Source organism: Antedon bifida, chromosome 10 (genome assembly GCF_963402885.1).
Source record: "Antedon bifida chromosome 10, ecAntBifi1.1, whole genome shotgun sequence".
NCBI classification, from domain to species: Eukaryota; Metazoa; Echinodermata; class Crinoidea; order Comatulida; family Antedonidae; genus Antedon; species Antedon bifida.
Genome location: NC_136235.1, coordinates 16217805 through 16239619, shown reverse-complemented (window position 1 = coordinate 16239619; position 21815 = coordinate 16217805). Strand labels below are relative to the sequence as shown.

Below are 21815 nucleotides of genomic sequence, written 5' to 3'. Positions count from 1 at the left end.
ATTACATCAGAGTAGGGCAAGACATCTGACCACCCCTGGTCACTACTTTAGGTCAGAATTGAACCTTTGCACTACATCATTGAACCCTGGAATTGTGTCAGGTTTGAACCCTGAACCTTGGGATTGGAAGGCAAGCATGCTAAGTAAAGTTTTACAATCTGAGCATGGACCTATAAATTAGCTAATTTATAGGTCCATGCTCTGGATAATAAACGTTCTCAATTATAAATGCCAAGCATAATGTCACTGTATACGGTAAAACATAAAAGCTTTTGTCAATTTCCTTATCACCCTTCACTATTCTATTCATATCATGAAACTATATATAACAATTGAACACACATTATCATCCTATATCCAGTGGCTTTAATACTATAATAAAATTACTATACAATAATAGTGAAACATCATTAAAATACAGATTTTTATCAGGTATTTGAACACAAGTAAATTTACCAAAAATACCCTAACTAGCATCAACAATTTTGTAGGAAATAGTTTCAATCTTAATTATCACTATTAGCAATACACTATTGCATTGTATTCTATATACATACAAGTATTTTTCATTGAGATACAAAATTAACACATACTATTAAAATACAAAATCATAATGTATTATAATCAAAACCATGAATAAATATATGAGGTAAAAACCGTTGTGGCACAGTTTTTAAAAGGTAAAGGAGATGATGGGGGATCTTATATGTATGGGGAACTGAACTCTGACCTTGTAAATGCTGAGACATATATCTTTAAGGTTTTTTTAAGCCCTATGAATGCTTGAACTCGTACCTAAACAAGTATCTATCTCAGCAGCCTAGTGTTTAAATACATCCTAACTCTGTTTAGCACAAAATTCTTTATTTCACAATTTATATTAAATTTATATTTAAGATACAAATGTATTTATTTTTTTAGTATCAAGACTGTCTGTACCCCTCACCATCGTCGATACCCCTCACCATCGTCGATACCCCTCACCATCATCAATACCCTTCCCCATTCTCGGTATGTCTGCCCATCCCCGACACCACTGCCCATCCTCAGTACCTCTGCCCATCCTTGGAACCCTTCCCCACCCTCAGAACCCCTCCTCAAAGTCATCACCTATGATAATGATTTCAAATTACAACCATATTAAATCTTCAACAGGAAATAAATGTAAAATGTTACACAATCACAACACAATAGTATAATATACTATTACAGTTCTTGGATTTAAATGGTGCCCTTATACTATTAAATAGTCACAGAAGAATGACTTCTCCATTCTGTAATATTTTCAGAGTACAATCTACAATATTATTGTTAACATTCAGTTGCAAAATATATTCCAGGTATTTTCATTGGAAGGGAGAAAAAAAGTCATTTTAAAGATGAATATTCTAAGGGATAATCTAGGCTTTTAAAAACGCTGAGGTATGTTTTGAGAGACTACATCGCCTTGGTACTCGAGAGTGGGGATGGGGAGGGGGAGGGGGAAGGGGTTCTCTGTTTCATGTCAACAACCTGATCACAAAATCCCAGGTACAAAATATTATATTAGGATTTTGATAATCTTCTGATAATTGTAATTTTGATTTTTAAGAATAAGCAAAATACTGATTTTTTTAAACATGCCCAATTTGGTACAGCATAGTGCAAATGAAAAGGCCCCTTTTACATTTTACCAAGGTTTACAAGGATACAATGTGTATTATCAGTATACATCAGCGCTTGTAAATGCAACAAAAATCGCAGTTTGATGTGGAACTTTTGATAACACCTATACAACATTTACTCATTTACTTACAAAACATATTCTACTTTACATAAAGGGCAAACGTTCCTATAAAACTTAATGCTTACAGTTGCAAATAACTGGTTTTGTATTATATTTTTCATTGTATTAAGAAATACTATAATTATTTACTGATGTTGTGAAGTCACAGAATCACTGTACATAAATATTTAGTAGATCAAGGCTTACAAGTGTAAAAAAAAGTAGTGTTGTAAAATTAAAATGCTAGATACAAACTCAGAACAGCATCATTTAACTGGTTATACGTCATAGTTTCAATATATTTAGGCGTTACATTATGGTTTGATGATGTGGTTTCCGTAAAGCTCTGTTTACACTATCAAACTAATTTCACAAAAAAATGCCCAAATATGGTAGTGATATGCCCAAATATGGTAGTGATATGACATCACCATGTCTATACATGGGCATTTTTTGTCACATAAAGTTTGATAGTGTAAACATAGCTTACCATTGGGCTAAATAACATGTTAAAATGGGTTATTAAATTACTTTTAATTATAAAAAACATTATTGCATTGTATACTTAAATTCAAACCATGAAGTAACTAGTAATATTAGTACAAAAGAGGCATTATTCGAGGAGCAATTATTCAAAAAGGGGAATTGATTCAAATAAATGCAATATCTATAACAAATTAAACATTGGCAATAGAGTTTTGCAGCAGAGTTTTATCATAAAGACAATAAGGCCAGAAAAAGATATACTTTTATCCATTTCAATGGATGTAATAACAGTAAACGTTATGATTTCAATTTTATTGATACAAATGCTTGTTGTGGAGTTGCTAACATTTGTAAGTTTTGGTACGAATATGAATATCATGATATACAGACATCTTTATTGTTGATCATTTTAGATACATGGATCAACAGAGTTGTAATACCAGGTTAGTTTTGGTACAGATATTCAAATCATGATTCGGAGTATACATATGTGCAACATATGTGCACACAAGTCACGGCTCTCGGTCATAATTTGACAAAACCTTTACATTCATTATACTGTTATATTCAATAAGTAAAGATAGCAATAAAAACATACAATAAGGTTCTAAAGTTAATAGTACCTCATTTAATCTTGATCTGGAGTTTCAGTGTTGCAATGCATTTTCTAAATGCTTTTCTTAATAAATATCAAAATGTTTTGACAGCATTACACAAAAACTAGAAAAGCAATCAAGCGTAACATAAATTATGATGGCTTAAAAACTACCCAGTTATTGATGTGTATGACAAAAAAGTGTGATGTACTCAAATAGGGTAGTGATATGACGTCATGAAGTCCGTATATGGGCACATTACATTTTTCTGTCTCATAAAGTTTGATAGTGAGTAGACAGAGAACTTTAGATACCGCTTCTTTACTTTCATTACACGAGCAAAACCGCATACAGTACATATCAAAAGCACTGTGATATCAGAAAAGAAGTTACATGATCACATACATTTATGCCTTCATTTAAAACCTTATATTACAATATTTTGATTTAAAAATCTAAAGAATAATTTAGTTATACAATATGTCATCTTATTTTGTACAAAAATAATTTTATTTGTCAATCATGAAAACATTTTACATACCTTGATTATCTAACAGACCTGGTTTAAAATCAGCAAAACATAAACCCAAACCTATGTGTTTTACACTACACCGTGTGTATTCTACACTACACCGTGTGTATTCTACACTGTGTATTCATTCTACACTATGTGCATTCTACACTGTGTGCATTATACACTATGTGTATCCTACACTATGTGTATTCTACACTATGTGTATTCTACACTGTGTATTCATTCTACACTATGTGTATTCTACACTGTGTGCATACTACACTGTGTGCATTCTACACTATGTGTATCATACACTATGTGTATTCTACACTATGTGTATCCTACACTATGTGTATTCTACACTATGTGTATTCTACATTGTGTGCATACTACACTGTGTTCATTCTACACTATGTGTATCCTACACTATGTGTATTCTACACTATGTGTATCCTACACTATGTGTATCCTACACTATGTGTATTCTACACTATGTGTATTCTACACTGTGTGCATTCTACACTGTGTGCATTCTACACTATGTGTATCCTACACTATGTGTATTCTACACTGTGTATTCTACACTACTGTATGTGCATTCTACACTATGTGTATTCTACACTGTGTGTACTCTACACTGTGTGTACTCTACACTGTGTGTATTTCACACTGTGTGTATTTTACACTATGTGTAGTTCACACTATATTCCATACAATATGTGTTTTCCACTATGGGTATTTTACTTTACTGTATGTGTTTTACACTATTAACATGCATTCCAAACATTGTGTGCTTTATCAGTATCTCAAAACTACTGTACTAATTAATGATTACTGCCATATAAAAGTGCATTATTATAAAAGAAATTATTTAATTGCACAATGTGACACTTCCAACTACAATTGAATCAGTAGATAGCTTCAGGTATACCCTTCACATTTCCTAACAGTGTGTGAACTCACCAGAGCCTTACACTCTGTCTACACTATCACATTAGTTTGACAAAAAAGTGTGATGTGCCCAAATATGGTAGTGATATGACATCTTCATGTCTATATATGGGCACATCAATTTTGACAGTGTAGACAGAGCTTTTGAAGTTGTTTTGTATGGTTTGCACTCCGGTGTGCGATCCAGTCTCTGTAAACTCTAGGGTTTTGCTAGGCAATGTGAAAGGGGTAAGGGACTACACCAAATTGGGGCAGTTGCTGGAGTTATCTCAACACAGTAGTCATTGGTGTCATTTTGTGATGTCCTAATACAATTTTTACAATCTACTGTCAAATTATTTTCTTTTAAACAGTACATCATTTTATATTGTTAAATCCATGACTTGTTTTACAAAACACTAGGTCTTTTTCTTCTTCTTTGCCGTCCAGCCATCCAGCAATGTCAACATACGTTATGATGATTTCAATCTACAAAAGGGCAACTTGTGGTTCACCGATATCATTCTTCAACAATTCGCTGCGTGTACGCACAATTTAATCGCACAACAGAAATAAATATTGTATACGAAAATGTAAACTTTTACTAATTGAATAATCATAATTCAGTTGATGCTTCAGACTTCAGAAAATGTGATAATGAATCGTTTAACAAATTTATAAATCTGGTTGAAGCAGTTGAAAAAAAAAACATTGCCGTCATTGATCACTATCTGTATTAAAAGGCGAATATCCATAATCGGACAAAGTTGAAAGTGACAATTTGTCACCAATAGTGTCATTCCACTTAATGAGTGTCACAAAAATTGACATGTCACCTATCTCACGTATAAATGTACCTTTTTTAGTGACTTCAAAGAATCGTCTACCATAAAGTCACTTCTGTGTGTGCTATAATAGACTGCTGCTGGGACCACCGGAGTTAAACACGAATGGTGGCAAAGGGCCATCTACCCACTACAAAGAAAATATGATTATTATTTTACATAAACTATTATTTATTTGATTATTATGATGATGATGATAATGATGATGACGATAATGATGATAACATAAAAAATGGAGGAAAACAAATTCATTTCTGTGGAACAACTTCAACTGATGATGTCATCAAAATTCTATTATGACAGTTACGTTAACGTTAATAGATAACAATGTATGCAACACGTTCAAGCGTTCAAACGTTTTTAATGTAGATCCCTGCCTCCCCGAAAATCTTGACGATTTAGGCCTAGGCTAGCTAGGCCTAGGCTAAGCTAGCTAGGTCTAGCCTAAAGAGTTTTCATCTAAAATAAGTGAAATTAAAACAAACATGAATAGATAATAATGAATGGATATGAGCCAACGCTTTCGATTCGAGCGAACAAATTCGTCTAGTGGAAAATCGGTTTAACAGGGTAAAATGCTGCTGATTATAAGTTTTATAGAAATGTGCGCTTTGTATGTATATTATTAAAGCTAAGCATTTACCTGTAACAAATTATGCTCTGGTTGTTGTGAAGACTGATAATGATCTTCTAATAATTGTTGTGAGAAGTCATTATGCATTTGATAACTTTCTGCTTCTCTAACAGGATCTCTTAACATTTGATACAAATCTGAAAAACACCAAAAAAATACATACATATTTTTAAAAATCATCATTCAGATTGTTAAAGCTCTGTCTACACTATCAAATTTTATGAGACAACAAAATGTGATGTGCCCATATATGGACATGATGATGTCATATCACTACCATATTTGGGCACATCAAACTTTTTGTCAAACCAGTTTGATAGTGTAGACAAAGCTTAAAAGCTAGTCTTCATTTAAGGTTTATGCACTTAACGGATATACTAATGTAGACATGTGATCTTGCAGATGGAAAAATTGATAACCTCAAGTAACTAGTGTGAACAGGAGCCACAAACTTAGAGTTTGAAAAATAAGTTCTATAAAGTTTGCTAGTTTAGACTGGGCTTTACAGCATCATAACCACCAAGCCACAACTCAAGGGATAGGCTTATAAAAGCCAAGCATCATAACCACCAAGCCACAACTCAAGGGATAGGCTTATAAAAGATTATGGTAGATACTATTTTTTCTCAAAAAAACGGGACTATCTTTAGGCAGGTCCAAAATATCCAATGTTTTGGAGGCCATTTGGGATCTTAGAAAGACATTCATAGAGCAGAATTTCATTTATTTTGAAAGCACAGAAATGTTTAAATTTACAGCAGGCCTACTAACCTCTTAATAATGCTGATGCCCAAAGCTGGACATGTAAATCTGGGATTTTACTTGCAAGTTGCATTGCAGGAGACACCATGTTCATACTCTCCTGAAAATATAACAAAAAATATTGAAAAATAAAAAAAAAATAAAAATAAATGGTGTATGGTGCAAACCAAGTACAGTACAACGATAATATATAACTATTACTTTGATCCATTCTAATTTCCACACGTCCAATCTAATGACGTCATGATTGGTAAGAACAATAATTTTGTGAAAATACAACTATTTTATTGTTTTTATTGATCATTACGTCATTTGATTAGATTTTTAAAAATATAATTTTTATCAATGACAGCATAAATGATTATCCCATAGTTCTAGAACAAAAACTTTTCTAATTTCTTCTGTTTTATGGAAAAAAAATATAATTATGTATGTTTATTTATAGTCAATCATTATCGCCCTTGTGTAAATGGGCCTTAAACCTAAACCAGAAGGTGAATACAAAACTTACTGTTGTGTTGCCAACCGATAGAAATATGTGTCCTAGCAACACAAGTGAGCATGCTGTTAATCGGTTCAGATCTTCTAAGTTTGTCATTTTCAATGTTTCCCTCAAATATCGTCTGAAATTGTTTTATAAAAGAGTGAACATTTGAGTAAAATTTAGTGCTAAAATAAACATAAAGATGTATTGTATATTATACAACATAACTAAACAACAGAATCATAACATACTTAGCTTCATTATATCTAGCCTGAAAGAAAGCATGTAGTCCCCTGACATAGTAACCAGCCGCTCGCAAACTGTGAGATGCGATTTGTGTTCTCTCTGGATCAATCCTCTCTAAAATAGTAGCAAGCTACATACAAAAGACAAATAATGAATAAAATTAACAAAATAAACAAAGCTAAACATGTGTGTGTATATTTTAGAATAGAGAATTTATTTTGTATCTTATTTGAAATCCAATCGCACAATACATTGTAATATCTTCTCTGTGTATCTATACTATTAGCAATGACAACTCCAATTCCATCTTGCTCTTTAGTTTCACTATTTTTTTCGGTTTTCTTTTATATGGAAGTGATTAACTTTATTAAAACTAGAAAATAACCTATTCAATCCGATTAATTTTCATTTGTCATGTTTTTGGGGAAAATACATCTTTAATATAAATCCAACCACACACAAAATTGTAAAATATATGTTCAAAACACAATTATATGTCTAACACTTATGACAAAATAGCATTTTCTAAAAGCACTTTTTCAGTTTTACGATTTACTTTTTTGCTAATGTGCAACACATGGTTATGCACAAATAATGTACACCTTTATTATAATGAAATAAAACTTACATCTTGTTGTTTTCCTGTCCTTAAATATACAATGGCTAAGTTAAATGAGATGAATTGCCAAAGCTCTGTACTTGATGTTAACTAGATGAGAAAAAAAAAGAAATTATTTAGATTATTATAAACTTGGTTGAGAAGTCAAATCTTGAGTACATTTTGTGCCACCTTGTATGTGTTATCAGACAAGATATTTCAATTTCATTGCTACTTTTTTTATGGGAACTAAGCTACATACATTACATATATTTAATACTATTATTCAAACTCGGTGAACTAATCAAACAGAGCAGGGAATGTCTCCCAATGTGTTGATCATGGTAGAAGCTTTATATCATGTCAGTAGAGAGCTTCTGATAGCCTATAGCTCTGTTTACACTGTCAAACTTTATGTGACAAAAAAATGTGCTGTGTCGATATATGGACATGATGATATCATATCACTACCATATTTGGACATAGCTCCCTAATATAAGATATTGGTATTACTTACCCTTAATGCTGTGTTGAATTGAACCTCTGCCCTTTCCATGCAGTTCATTGACATTGCGTAAAGCCCTAATAACGTGTGTAACTGGGAACCATGAGTACTAAATAACCGTGGGTTTTGAGTACACACTTGGCAAGCTTGTGAAATCTGTAACAAAATGTAGTTAACAGTATATAGTAGGTAAAGTAATAAAAATGCACATAGATCATCTTCAGTTTGGTCTCAGTTTCCACGAAGCATTATTTTTCCCATACTAATGCTGTCTACACTATCAAACTTGTTTAAAAAAAAAAGTGTGATGTGCCCAAATATGGTAGTTATGTGACGTACTAGTGTAGACAGAGCTTAAAGGTAGAAATCATGAATATGAACTGTACTTATTCTCTATCTTAAAGAATTGCACGGTAGCTTACCAATACCCTAAATATTAATTTACTCCTAACCCTTTAAATAATCTTTTAAGCTCTGTCTACACTATCAAACTTTACGTGTCAAAAAATGTGATGTGCCCATATATGGACACAATGATTTCATATCACTACAATATTTAGGCACATCACACTTTTTTGTCAAACTATAGTAGTAGTGTAGGTATAATAGTGTAGAAAGAGCTTTACTGAGTGGAAAGCTAAACAATAAACATCCAGCTAAAAAAAACTGGACTGCAGAAAACTGTTGACATAACCTGTTTGATTTATTTGCATGCTTACACAGCACCCTTTGTAAGGTCTTAATTTATGCCATAATTATTGTAGTGCATTATTCATGATTTCTGTCAAGTTGGTTGCAATCATAAGGCAGAAAGTACAAATATACTATATTACAAGAAGAACAATGAAAGCTACCCTAAAAATGTAAGCTTTTAAATAAGTTTTCTCTGGTCATCTGCAGTCATATTGCCTAGCATCAGGCCTGAATATAAGAACCTTGAAAGAGGAGCTTAACAACCACAAACCTCCTGTATAGCTGCAGACTTCTGGCCCATAACAAGCCTGCACATGATAATGTGTTCTAACAACATGAGTTGGAATGCAGCCAGGATAGGATGTGAATCAATAATCTTTAACTTCTCAATCTGTAACAGTGCTTTGTCTGTGTATTTATGGGCTTTGTCCATGTAACCAGCCTGCATTGAGTGCATCACAGTAATCTAAAATATTCATAATAAAATCATATTCAATAATATATAAATAGTTATAGTAGTTAAATCATGTATGACACCACCAAACTTTCGAGTTAAAATCAAAATTGTGGGGCATTTGATGAATAGGCAAACTGCCTTAAAATACCGTGACATGTTTCGAGAATACTATTCTCATCATCAGAACTGAAATCAATGCCTAGAGTATATTTGAGTTATAGTAGTGTTCTTCATAGGCCCCTGAATTGTTAGAAAAGCGAGTAAGTGGCCGCACGGTTAAGACAGTGGAACCTTAATTACATAACTATAACATCGGCAAGGGTTTGAGGCTCAGTCGCTCATGTTTCTGGTGGTAGAACGAGTCTTCTCAGATAAGGACTATAAACCGTATGTCCAATGTACATATCTAGCTCATGTGCACTTAAAAGAACCTAGTACATTTTTCAAGAAGAGTAATGGGTTACCCCGGTGTACTAGTACACTCACAGCCACCGATAATAACTGGGCCCTCTGGGAAACCAGTCACTGACTGAAGAGGTCACCCAGTATAAATAAATAATAAATTAATAAAATAAAAAGTAATACTAACTGAACTGAGAATAACACAAGAATAAACACTTGCAATCAGAGAGATTTGGTTTCAATTTTTGCGATGGACAAGCAGGAGAAATTTTTATAAACAGCGAATGGTTAGTTCACTGGACATGTAGTGAAATTCAAAAATACTCACTAAGTAAACAAGTACACACATGTGTTCCTTCGGTAACCAGTGAAAGTAGTCAGCTGGGTTTGGTGGTAAAGGTTCTAAAAAGAAAACAGATGCAATGCCTGGTCTTAAGCTCTGTGTACACTATCAAACTAGTGTGATGTGCCCAAATATGGTAGTGATATGCCCAAATATGGTAGTGAAATGACATCATCATGTCCATGTATGGGCATATCACATTTGTTTTGTCACGGAAACTTTGATCGTGTAGATAGAGCTTAAGAGTGGTCTACTATTCATTCAACATATTTATTTTCCAACATTCTCTTATCGTAGTGATGCCACAGTGTCAACATCTTTCAGTTGAGTGTTTTACTCTTACTTTTTTTTATTGTCTTTACTAAAATTTCCATATTACTATCTATAAAAAAAACAACAGCATAATGGATTGGATATATAAAAAAACACTTTTTAACTTTCAGGGAAAATCTAGTCTAGTCCAGTCTAACAGTTGCCTTATTGGCCAGTTTTCAGTGTTTACATTCCAGCTTAGTTTATTGGAAATTGTGATTCCGAGGTAATAATATTTCTGTATTCTTCATACACACTCACCGTTTAAAACTAATTAATTTGTACATTTTTTATATCATAGTTATTAAAGTTGACAAAACATTTCGTTGTTACTTACCATCATCTGAATTTAGATTTGTAATCTTTTGTATGGCTTGCTGTAATAACTTCAATGGTTGTTTAACTCCTTTAACCTATACAAAATAAATGTAGATTTAAATGAATATTTGGTATTAAATTTTAGTTTCTTAAAAACAGGGATGTCATCACTCTGGTGTGCAGAGGACAGGCATGTTCATTACCTAACATTTTGGACAGAATATAATAATAATTTATTGAACCTCCCGTAAGCAGTCACCTCCCATAAGCGGCCACTTTTCCCAGTCCCAAGGGAGGCCACTTACGGGAGGTTCAACTGTACTATATTTAGAATATGGCGAACACAACATACTGTCTTATTAAGGGGAAGTCTTTTTTGTCAGTTAACTGGGATTTTATATCTGTATAAAATTTGACCTACCTGTCCTGCCACAAGATAGTGTGAAACTTGTAGAACGAGAAAGAAAACGGTGAGTGACTCCTTGAGAGTTGGGTTGATCTGGCATTGCTCAATTAATGTCCCACAACTTGATAACACTGTATGCACTTCTGTTAACTTGTGTTCAATTAACAATAGCTAAAAAGTACAACAAAAATTCAATATTTTGGGTATTTTAAAGATATCATGTAAATGTAAATGGGAGAATAAGCTGCGACTTTAGGTGTGTCCTCTTATATGGCAGTGATATGCTTAAATATGGTAGTGACATGACATCATGTCCATATATGGGCACATAAGATTTCACATAAAGTTTGATAGTATACAGAGTTTTAGACTGTCATTGTTACTTACCATTCCTTTACTAAGAAGAAACAGTGTCTGAGTATATTCTGAGCCTGCTACTGCGGCGTAGTCCGCCCCAACTCCCAGTAGTTCACATGCCGACAGAAAGTCCTTCTCATGCGTATGAATTTGCTATAAGAAATAACATATAACCTATATTTATATTGTCCTTGAATATTTAAATAATACAGACGATATGTGTGTATTATTTTATACTTACGTTTGCCTCTCTCCATCCAGGTGTATAAATGGGAACCCGGTTAGATCAAGACACAACTTTGCGTGGATTACTAGCTATGGAATATGGGAGTATGTTTCCATACGTGTTTGATCCAAAAAAAATTACTGGGGTAATAATGTTCAGCGCTTAGAGGTTTCACAACATTTGGCGCTATATAAATCCAGGATATTACTATTATTTAATTGTGCTAGGCAGGAACCCGTTCAATGTCTTTTACCCAGCAAGAGTTACATGAAATGTGCTATTTTGTTTTGTTCTCAGTCACCAATTTTTTGACAATCACCAAATAGACTAAAGTTCTGTCTACACTATCAAACTACAGTAGTTTGACAAAAAAAGTGTGATGTACCCAAATATGGTATTGATATAACATCATCATGTCCATATATGGGCACATCACATTTTTTTGTCACATGAACTTTGATAGTGTGACAGACTGGCTACATGAATTTCTGTAACTCACATATCTCAGCAAAAAATTGGGTACTCAACCTTTTGCTTTACATTTTTAAATGTAATGTTTCCTAATTTCATATTTTAGTGAAAGCTTGACAATACTTTTTAGTCGCGTCCAACGCGACTCTAAAGCTCACTATGTCGGTCAGTCGGTTGGTCGGTAAACACTAACTTGAGCACGCGACTGCAGCCATGTATATGGCCTTGTTTAACCTAATCTTTCAACTTATTTCTATGTGAATCACATTGTTTTAAAATAACATTGTGGGTTTGTTGTACTAGGATCTTCCTAATTTTTTTTTTCCAAAAAAAACAAACAAAACATTATTGTGAGTTTCATTTCATTTTACAATTTCTGGTCCCCTTTTCAATACCCTTTTTATTTGTTACCGTTTTATGTGTACATATTTTAATGTTAATCATAGTCTTTATAGACTGTATGGTTTTATTTTATTTTGTATGGTGAAATCGGGAAGAAAAGAAAATGAATTATACTTACAGCTAATTGGAAAAGTAGTCGACAATGCCAGTAAGCGACCTGTTGAGAACTACTAATAGCTTTCCGAAGAATCTGCTTGGCAAGTTGAAATTGTTTCTGAATAATAAAAAAAAAATTTAAAATGTTACAATTATTTACAGAATCCAACATTATACCTTTAGATGTAGATGAACTGATTTGGTCAGGGATGTAAATAAAGGTAGTTAAAAATATACCATCTCCCTGAATATACTATGTACCAAATGTGTAGTCGTTATATAATAATATGAAAGATTGCTTTAATAAGCTTTACATACTGTGTGTATTTTTACTGTATATTGCAAAAAATTTAAAAATATTGCAAAACCATTCGATTTACCCAGGTATATACCCAAAACTTTACCAAATGTTGGCAGCTGCTTAAAGGTCTGTTTACACTATCAAACTAGTTTATGACAAAAAAAGTGTGATGTTCCCAAATAGGGTAGTGATATGCCCAATCAAGGTACTGTAGTGATATGACATCATCATGTCCATATATGGGCACATCACATTTTTTGTCAAACTAGTTTGATAGTGTAGACAGAGCTTAAGAGAGCTTGCATACCAAACTTACTGTATTAATATTAATCTTCTACATTTATCTTTTTTAAACAAAACACCATTACAAATAATAAAATACTATACTTGTTGTTGATGTATCTCTGCAAGTAAACTAGCTGATTCAAACTTGACCTCTTCAAATGCTGGTATCTGGGATTTTATATTAAGGTTTTAAAACAAATCTATAAATATCTTTATTAAACCATTATTAAAAATTGAATTAAAAATGAAAATCTATACATGGTTCTACACAAGAAGATGATAATGAAGATACGGTAAATAAAATCCCATTATGTAATTGTTCATACTTTCAAACTACATCCGAGCGGTAATAGCCAAATGGGTAAAACCTGCTTTGCATAGGCACACAGACAGTGAGTAATTAAACATTGAATTGATTGGGCTATTTTTGTATATAATTAATACAAATAATTATTCATCCGTGACGAATAATCACCACTACATCATACAGTACAGGCCTTATTTATGTCTAGTAAATTCACTTTGTAGTAGCTACAGGACCCTCTTTTTGTATTACTACTATCTAATGGCAATGTACTACTCTGTACTGTGTATTCCTATTGTTGTTGATGTGGAAAAATACAAACCACTGCACCGTGCATGTGTGAACCAAACCTAACACACACATACACAAAACAGGGTTGAGAGGTCAACTTGCGTTATGAAAAGGATACCGTCTGAGCAATCATCCACTGCAAAGAAATTTAAAATAAAATTTAATTTATTTACAATATCTAATAATGTTTGCATAAAGCATACAATTTAATGTATAGGTCAATGCGCTAACCGTACAAATATTGAAAATAATACTCACTGCTCGTTCTAAATGCGTGCGGGCCAAATCGATGTTTTTGGTGTGAGCGAACAATAAACTTCCGAGTTGCAGACCCGTCCTGGCTTCAATTGCGTGAGGAGGTTTAAATTGAAATATTGACTGTAAACAATGAATACAATGTTTGATTTTTGGTGGGCTAGCAGTCCTAAATGATTCCGCTATACCGAGTAGAGAGAGGTACCAAGATTCAGTTTGAACCACTGGTACAGACGCCATCTTGGGCAAATTCTTCGCGCTGGGGTTTGCTGTCCTTGTTCCTGAAATGAAACAGAAATGAAACAGCGCCCCCTCATCATTATGATGAAATTTATTTCCTTAATTATCATAATTCCTTATCAATAAATCCACGCAGCTTACGGATACTTACACTGAGGGAACTTTGCCCAATGTAAAGAACATAGTTTACAGTTGAAATAAACTTTTCTTGTTTTCTTCTGTTATTTATTATTCAGCAGGTACAAACTATAACATTATTATATAAATTACACTTGCACTGTAATGTCAGTGCATGCTAGGATTTCTTTCTGTTTTTATCGTTGTTTTTTTTTCGTTTGTTTTCTCTATTGAGATCCAGCAACTGATTTTTTTTCTTTAGTATTTTGCCTTTAATTCTCATAATTACATAACAGTTTAAAAATACAATAGTAAATAAAAGTAAATTGACTTTTACAATTAATCATCATTTTTTAATAACGAAATAAAGAATTTAAATCAATCAAACGAAAACAAAATGACCGGCAGAAAACTTCTGAATTTAATAATTTTAAATGTTAGTTAATTAAAAAAAATGTTAATTATAAATATGTGTATTTTGCTGAAATTATAGGCTCTTGATAATATTTTTGGAATTTCGGTGCAAACAGTGCGTCTAAAGTATCGTATGCATAAGTGTTCTAACATGATAATAATATTATCTATCTCTTGTTTAATCTTAATAAATATTTATATTATCCTTTTTCTGTTATCTATATTGTAATACAAACGGTTTAAGCTTAAATCTTTGTCTCGTAATATTTTTCTACCGTAAAATAAAAATAAATAAAAACTAAATACTATATAATAATACAAAATAAAATAATACATAATAATAATAATAAACAATAATAAATGATTAACACAATAAATAATAATATTAATTGTTAAAATGTTTTTATGTTACGAAATGTATTTATTGATTTATTCATTTAACAACATCTTTATACAGTAACAATCAGGTAAAAGGAAAAACTTGTATTGCATTGTGGTCTTAAATACAAAAAAATCAGGGAAAAAATGTTTAGTTTTGTGGGGAAAAAATGAGATCGATATTTAGCTTTCATTCATTTTATTTTACTTTTATTTATTTCGGTAACGGACGTCCGCAGTTACAAAAATGATGTAACGCAATTACCTATTTCACGCGTACAACACAAATATAACATGGAATTCTGTCTGTATAAATTTACCGGGTCCGCAGTTACAAAATCAATTGCATAAAATAAGTTTTAATAAAAAAAGACACAAACAAAAACACCCGCCGGTATCAGATCGTCTCGCGGAATGAAGCAATAGGCCAATAACATATGCGAATGTATGATATACATACATATGAAACATTAATATTTATTATTATTGATTGTAAGTTTATGAGAAAGAAAACGAAGTGTAATATATCACGAAAATATTTTTCTAAATGGCTACAGAGGCGTAGGCTTCTGGGAGAGTACGAATTGTAAATAAGACTGGGACTGTGCTTAGACAATTTGAAAAATAGAGCTATCAGGTCCTCGGAAATTGCACTTATACTTTGAAATATGAAACGAAATATATAAGTCTCCGGCCCTACCATGGTAAGTGTTGTCAAAGTGCGAGCCAGCGAGGCATGCAATGCATGGAATTATTTCGGCCCATGATGATAATTCAAAACACTAAAGCCTAATTATTAATTTTTAAATATTTGTACAATTAAATACAGTAAGTATAATAATCACCTACGATAATTATGGTAATTAAAATTTCAACTATCGATGCGACTTCAAAGTTTTAGGTGAGGTTTTCTCTACTTAAAAAACTCGGTTTCATATGCCTAAGGCCTAGCGATGGCGGATTAATCCAACGTCAAGTCATCTTTACAAATAAGTTCTACTTTGTTCCTAATCTGACATAACGCGGGTGTTCTTAAAGTTGAGAGCGCTAAACATAAGATCGAATACGTGGCGCAAGCCACAGAAAAAAAAAGATGTTATTGTGTGCTCTCTCCCCCTCAGCACTAAGGCTCTGTCACATCCTTTCCAATACCTCAGATGCATTGATGTTGATGAAAGGAGAACGTAATTCTGTAAACCCCAACCAGCGTAGGACTCGAACCCAAGACTGAGCTAATCAGTCATCTTGGTTTCAACAATGTTGATATGCATATTTATTACGTAATGATGAATTACGTAATAAGAAGCACGTATAAATAGACTATTGTCAGTTGATTTGTACGTTGTGGCGTAACGGGGGTAATGCTCTGTTTTGAGTACTCTTCCTAGCTCTAACCTGTGTTCGAATCTATATGGATTTTTTTTTAATGGAAAATAAATATTGCTTTCTTTTATTTTGAATGAGAGATATTTAGAGGGTTAAGATAATTTAGGAAATATTATTTTCTAATTAACTTACCGTTTTGAAAATAAAAGCTATATTTGCGATTTCTACCATCGAGCTCAGTCAACCGTGTTAATGATACATACATAATTTACAGTAATCGCCATCGGTATCTATTAGGGATGCCTGTTGCCACCGTAGCTATTGACTCCCGCAGCAGGTTTTGTCATATTTGAGTAATGTACTTTTAACAGTATTTGTACTGTATTTTATAATATTGTTTTGTTGAATTACCGTCATCATAGCTGCATGAATTGCATGCCTCACTGACTTGCACCTGGAAACAATCTACCATAGTTAGGGCTGAGCGAAGAACTGTTTGAAAAATAGAGCTGCTGGATCCTCATATTGCATTTATACTATGGCATTATAAAATGCCAGGGACCTTTTGCCTTTTTGGATACGCATACCCACCTACCCGCCCCCTCCCCTCATACTGCCCTGTTAAAAAGAATATAAACAATATAAAAAGGAAAACGTTGCAGTGATAACCCGGTATAAAATTTACATAACATAAACATAAAAAACTCACTAATTAAGTCTCTTCGCCTCCCACCGAGAAAACACGTGTCACACTCCTAATTGTTGCATTTATTTCGACACCATTCAATTTAACTACTTTAATTTGTGTTTGGAAACGTGTTGGTTCTAATTGGGGTTATAAATTGTGTGATGAATTGGTTTCTGTTCTGTGACGACTTTGTGACTATATCTCAGTACAATCACTTTCGGATATCAGTCACCGTAGGTTACCTATACTCTTAAAGTTTCAATGCATTACACATTACACATGAGAGGCAGAGAGATCCAATTCAAACCCCATGTGGGCCTACAAAAACCCTTTGGGCGCAACTTAGTCGAGTTACACCCACGAAAACCAAAGCAACAGAAAAAAAAATAGCCGCCTACAGAAGTTAGCCTATAGTATCTAGTTCGTAAAGCATAATACAGTAATCGAAATATCTAAATATATATATTAATTATTTAAATATTATTAAATAAAAATCGAAACAATAATCTATTAGAATTCCATATTCATTCACAGACAGATTCAACTTTTAAGTTAAAAACCCCAAATTTTATGCCGTATAATTTTCATTTAATCTATCATCATAATTATTTTTTCATGTTACAATTTTTAAACTATAGCTTTTTTCCTTGCTTTTTTTAAAATTCTAAATGAACGAAGACTCTAATCTTTGCATCTCAGTCGCTACCGTAGGTTCTTATAAACCTAATAGGCCTACACTGAAACCTCTGAGTTAGCCTATGCAACTATTTAAAATATTTTCTTTAATTTGACATTTATATATTTCATTAAACATAGGCCAGGATAACATAATGTAGAAAATTAGATGTTAAAAACTTGTTTACAATATGGTCTTGTTCGCATAAAAAACGTTACAGAGAGAGGAAAGATCAACATAAGAAATGAAAATTAGAAAATCATATCTTTATTAATTAAATTTCAAATATAGCTAGGAAAAGGGCATTTTTTGACCTATCATTTCATTATTGTGTGGCCCGTCGTATATAGATTCAAAAAATTAAAAAAAAAAAAAAAAACTTTTATTATCGTACAACTCTCCAACAAAGTAAATCTCCTTTAAGGCCATTTTACACAGACGAGCAGTAACGGTAATAAAAACATAGAGAATCTATGCTATTCTATAATGTACATGTTACATAGGCCTATAGGGCCTACAACGGGCAGTTTCCGCGCTCACGGCTCAGGATAGATCAGATTCTACTTGGGACAAGCTACGCGGTTTTCCGCTTACCGGATCCGCTCGGCGTCTGTGTAAATTGTTCTTTATGTTTGTAATTTAGCTTGTTTCATTATCGGTTCACCAACATTCAAATCTTTACTTTCGTCCAAATGTTGATATTAAATAAAGAGATTTTCAAAGGCACGCGATGTGGATCACTCATCCCTCCAGAAAAATAGGCTTACCTACTTGTAAATATTAAAGATAAGATAAAGATGTTTAATAGCTATATAATTATATAACATATAAGTATAACAAAAAAACAAACAAAATATATAAACAAAATAAAAAATAGTTACTGAAATTCGGCGGCGCGTCTTGAATGTACATTTTATTAGAGCAGGAGGTGTTAATATCACTTCCGTCCTCCGACATAGTTACACCCAGGCATAGACCTACTCAGCAGAATTGTTCGATTCATGAAAAATATCTTTTCATCACAACGGACCGAACCGTTCCTTTCTCCTCACAAAACCAATGACTGTTATAGGCCTAATAATAAATAGTAATATTGCATATCAAAAACTAAACGATAATTTATATTATAGATAAATCTCACTCTTCCCCTGATTTTAGGACTGGACGACGACTTAGACAAGACCACATAATTAACATGTACTACGGTATGGCCGCAATCGAAATATTCAGATTCAGATTCATTTTATTTCGTCTCATGTTAAACATTTTAAACATATGAAATTTGTTTCTAGAGACAAAACGTTAGAAAACAAAAAAGCATCAACAATTGAACATGCATTGCACTTGGAAGAAAATAATCGTTGTTGTGTTTTTTTTCTACAACCAGTCTACCAGATCTGCTTATATTTATGTAATGGATATAACTTTTCTTAAATTAATTTATTTGTATCTAGCATCCTATAGTTCGACTTTCTTTGCTATTTTATAGAGATTTATCTTCATAGCATCAGACTAAACCAAGCAAATATGTTATAATTTAGTTGATTAAATATACTTTGATAAAACAGTGCGATAGACCTGATTATAATACTTTTTCTAAAAATTATACAACCTTTGGTTTTATTTTGTTAAATTACATTCATGACTATTTTCTTTTCATTCTATTTTTAAAATCAACACAATCTCTAAGTGCCGTCTAAGAAAAAAATGTGAAACTGCATTAGTATGTAGTTGCTGTATCATTTGAAATGCAGGCGCAATGCATTGTGGGAAAACTGTTTCCTAATTAGCTATTCTTGTTATGATCTACATTCTGTTCATGTGTTTGTATAAATGAGTATTTTTTTGTCATTCCTGTATTTCTCTGGTAAAGCTCTGTCTACACTATCAAAGCAGTTTGACAAAAAAAAGTGTGGCCAAATATGGTAGTGATATGCTTAAATATGGTAGTAGTATGACATCATCATATCCATATATGGACACATCACATTTTTTGTCAGATAACGTTTGATAGTGTAGACAGAGCTTAAGACAGGCGATAACCTGGATTTTGTGTCAATCAGTGTAATTTTTCTATATCGAATTAAAGAATAAAATGATATATGCATAATAGCATTATGGGAAACGTTCCGTACGGTAACCTAAAAGTTCCTGTACTGGCGCCAATTAAGGAATCAGAATTTATTCATCCATTCATTTATTTATTTTGCGCTATCATTATTTTCTAAATTAAATTGTTATTTCTTTAATTGTTCAAAATTGTATATTTCTGTCGTCTTAAGCTCAAACTTTATGTAACAAAAAATGTGACGTCAAACTAGTTTGATAGTTACGTAGACAGGGCTTTTTGCTTTTTACAATTATTGGTATAATGAATCGTTTACTACGGTACTTACACTGTGTACTTGGTTCAGTGACATTTTTATTAGATTTCCATTTTACTCTGTTTAAAGTGTGACCAGGCCTATCTTATTCGCGAAAAAACACTTTTGTAAAATAAATATCTATTCAGAAAAATAACAAAATGTTCTAGGAAAGTAAGCCTATAATTCGTTACCTAAATAGACATAATGTTTATCTTCATCATTTGTTTGAACTATAACTTTTGAATGCCAATTCGACATGCGTAGTTTTTTATTTCTCAAGTTGACATTCATCGTACTTAGCAATATTTATTTTTAAATCGCTTTTATTATAGCAGCGTCACACATCTCAATGGATTATACATCCTTAAACAAACATATATCATACAACATTTTAAAACTTCTACTTCTCCAGGTAGGTCAATATGGAGAAATAAGGCCTACACAGTATAGTAGACTACTGCTGTTTTGGACTGTACTTTAAATAGTGGTTTTAGCGCGCCCTCATCAGAGAACCTCATTGACGAGAACGTCTCTAGCTGAATCAATAAAATTAGTTGTGCTATGGTTTTGTCGGTGTGGCTCCGATTGCATCAGACATGTGTTTTGTTTTTGTCGACTACGAGGGCACACAATAACCACTGTGTGACGCTACTCAAAATCCAAAATAGCGAGTAATAATTGTTTTGCGTGTCTTCTGACAAAGTTAAAAAGATGTTTTGTTTGTCCATCAAAAAGCTGAAAAAAGAAGATTAATCAAATCAGACATTAAATATGCAAATTTTGCAATTTTAATTGAATTAATTTTCGTAAAAACCCAAAAAAATGAATGATCTCACCAGGGAGGTGAAAAAATATTTTTTCACCTCCCTGATCTCACGACCAAATAAACGATTAAATTTGACAAAAAAATGTGCTTAAAATCATTTTTTTTTTCAGATAAACAATTTCGGATCCAATTATTTGTGGCCTAATATTATTTGACATGGCCTATTGAAAAAAAAAAGTATTTTTTGGGGGAACAATATATGTTTAATTATATAATTACTATTATTTTTCCGTACGTAAGTTTTGAAACTGTACGTTTTCTCTGATCTATGAGGAGTCGGTCACATTTCATTCAGTGGTTCTTGTACATTGCAGGGAGGTATAAACTTATTGTATTATGTGGTCGTGTGGGGTCTTCGTAGTTGACTCTCTAGCTTGCTAATTGTTTTGGATTTGATTAACAAATAATTTAAAGTATTCAAAAACAAATTTTAGTCTAATAATTGTTCATATTTCTTTATTTTTATTTCATTAAGTGTAAAATATGTTTCATTATACTGT

General features: G+C 32.5%; 1 protein-coding gene across 1 annotated transcript; it reads right to left on the bottom strand.

Annotated features, from left to right (window-relative positions):
• Positions 1-349: 349 nt before the first annotated feature.
• Positions 350-14641, bottom strand: LOC144854861 (MAU2 chromatid cohesion factor homolog). The gene is made up of 16 exons (XM_078712860.1): positions 14288-14641; positions 14148-14165; positions 13537-13602; positions 12871-12966; positions 11684-11806; positions 11312-11467; positions 10910-10985; positions 10246-10319; positions 9330-9524; positions 8378-8521; positions 7891-7971; positions 7268-7392; positions 7044-7155; positions 6542-6632; positions 5780-5907; positions 350-5266 (listed from the first exon to the last, which is right to left on the bottom strand). The coding sequence occupies exons 1-16, from the start codon at positions 14522-14524 to the stop codon at positions 5201-5203; spliced, it is 1788 nt and encodes a 595-aa protein (XP_078568986.1). The 5' UTR covers positions 14525-14641; the 3' UTR covers positions 350-5200.
• Between the last annotated feature and the right edge of the window lie 7174 nt (positions 14642-21815).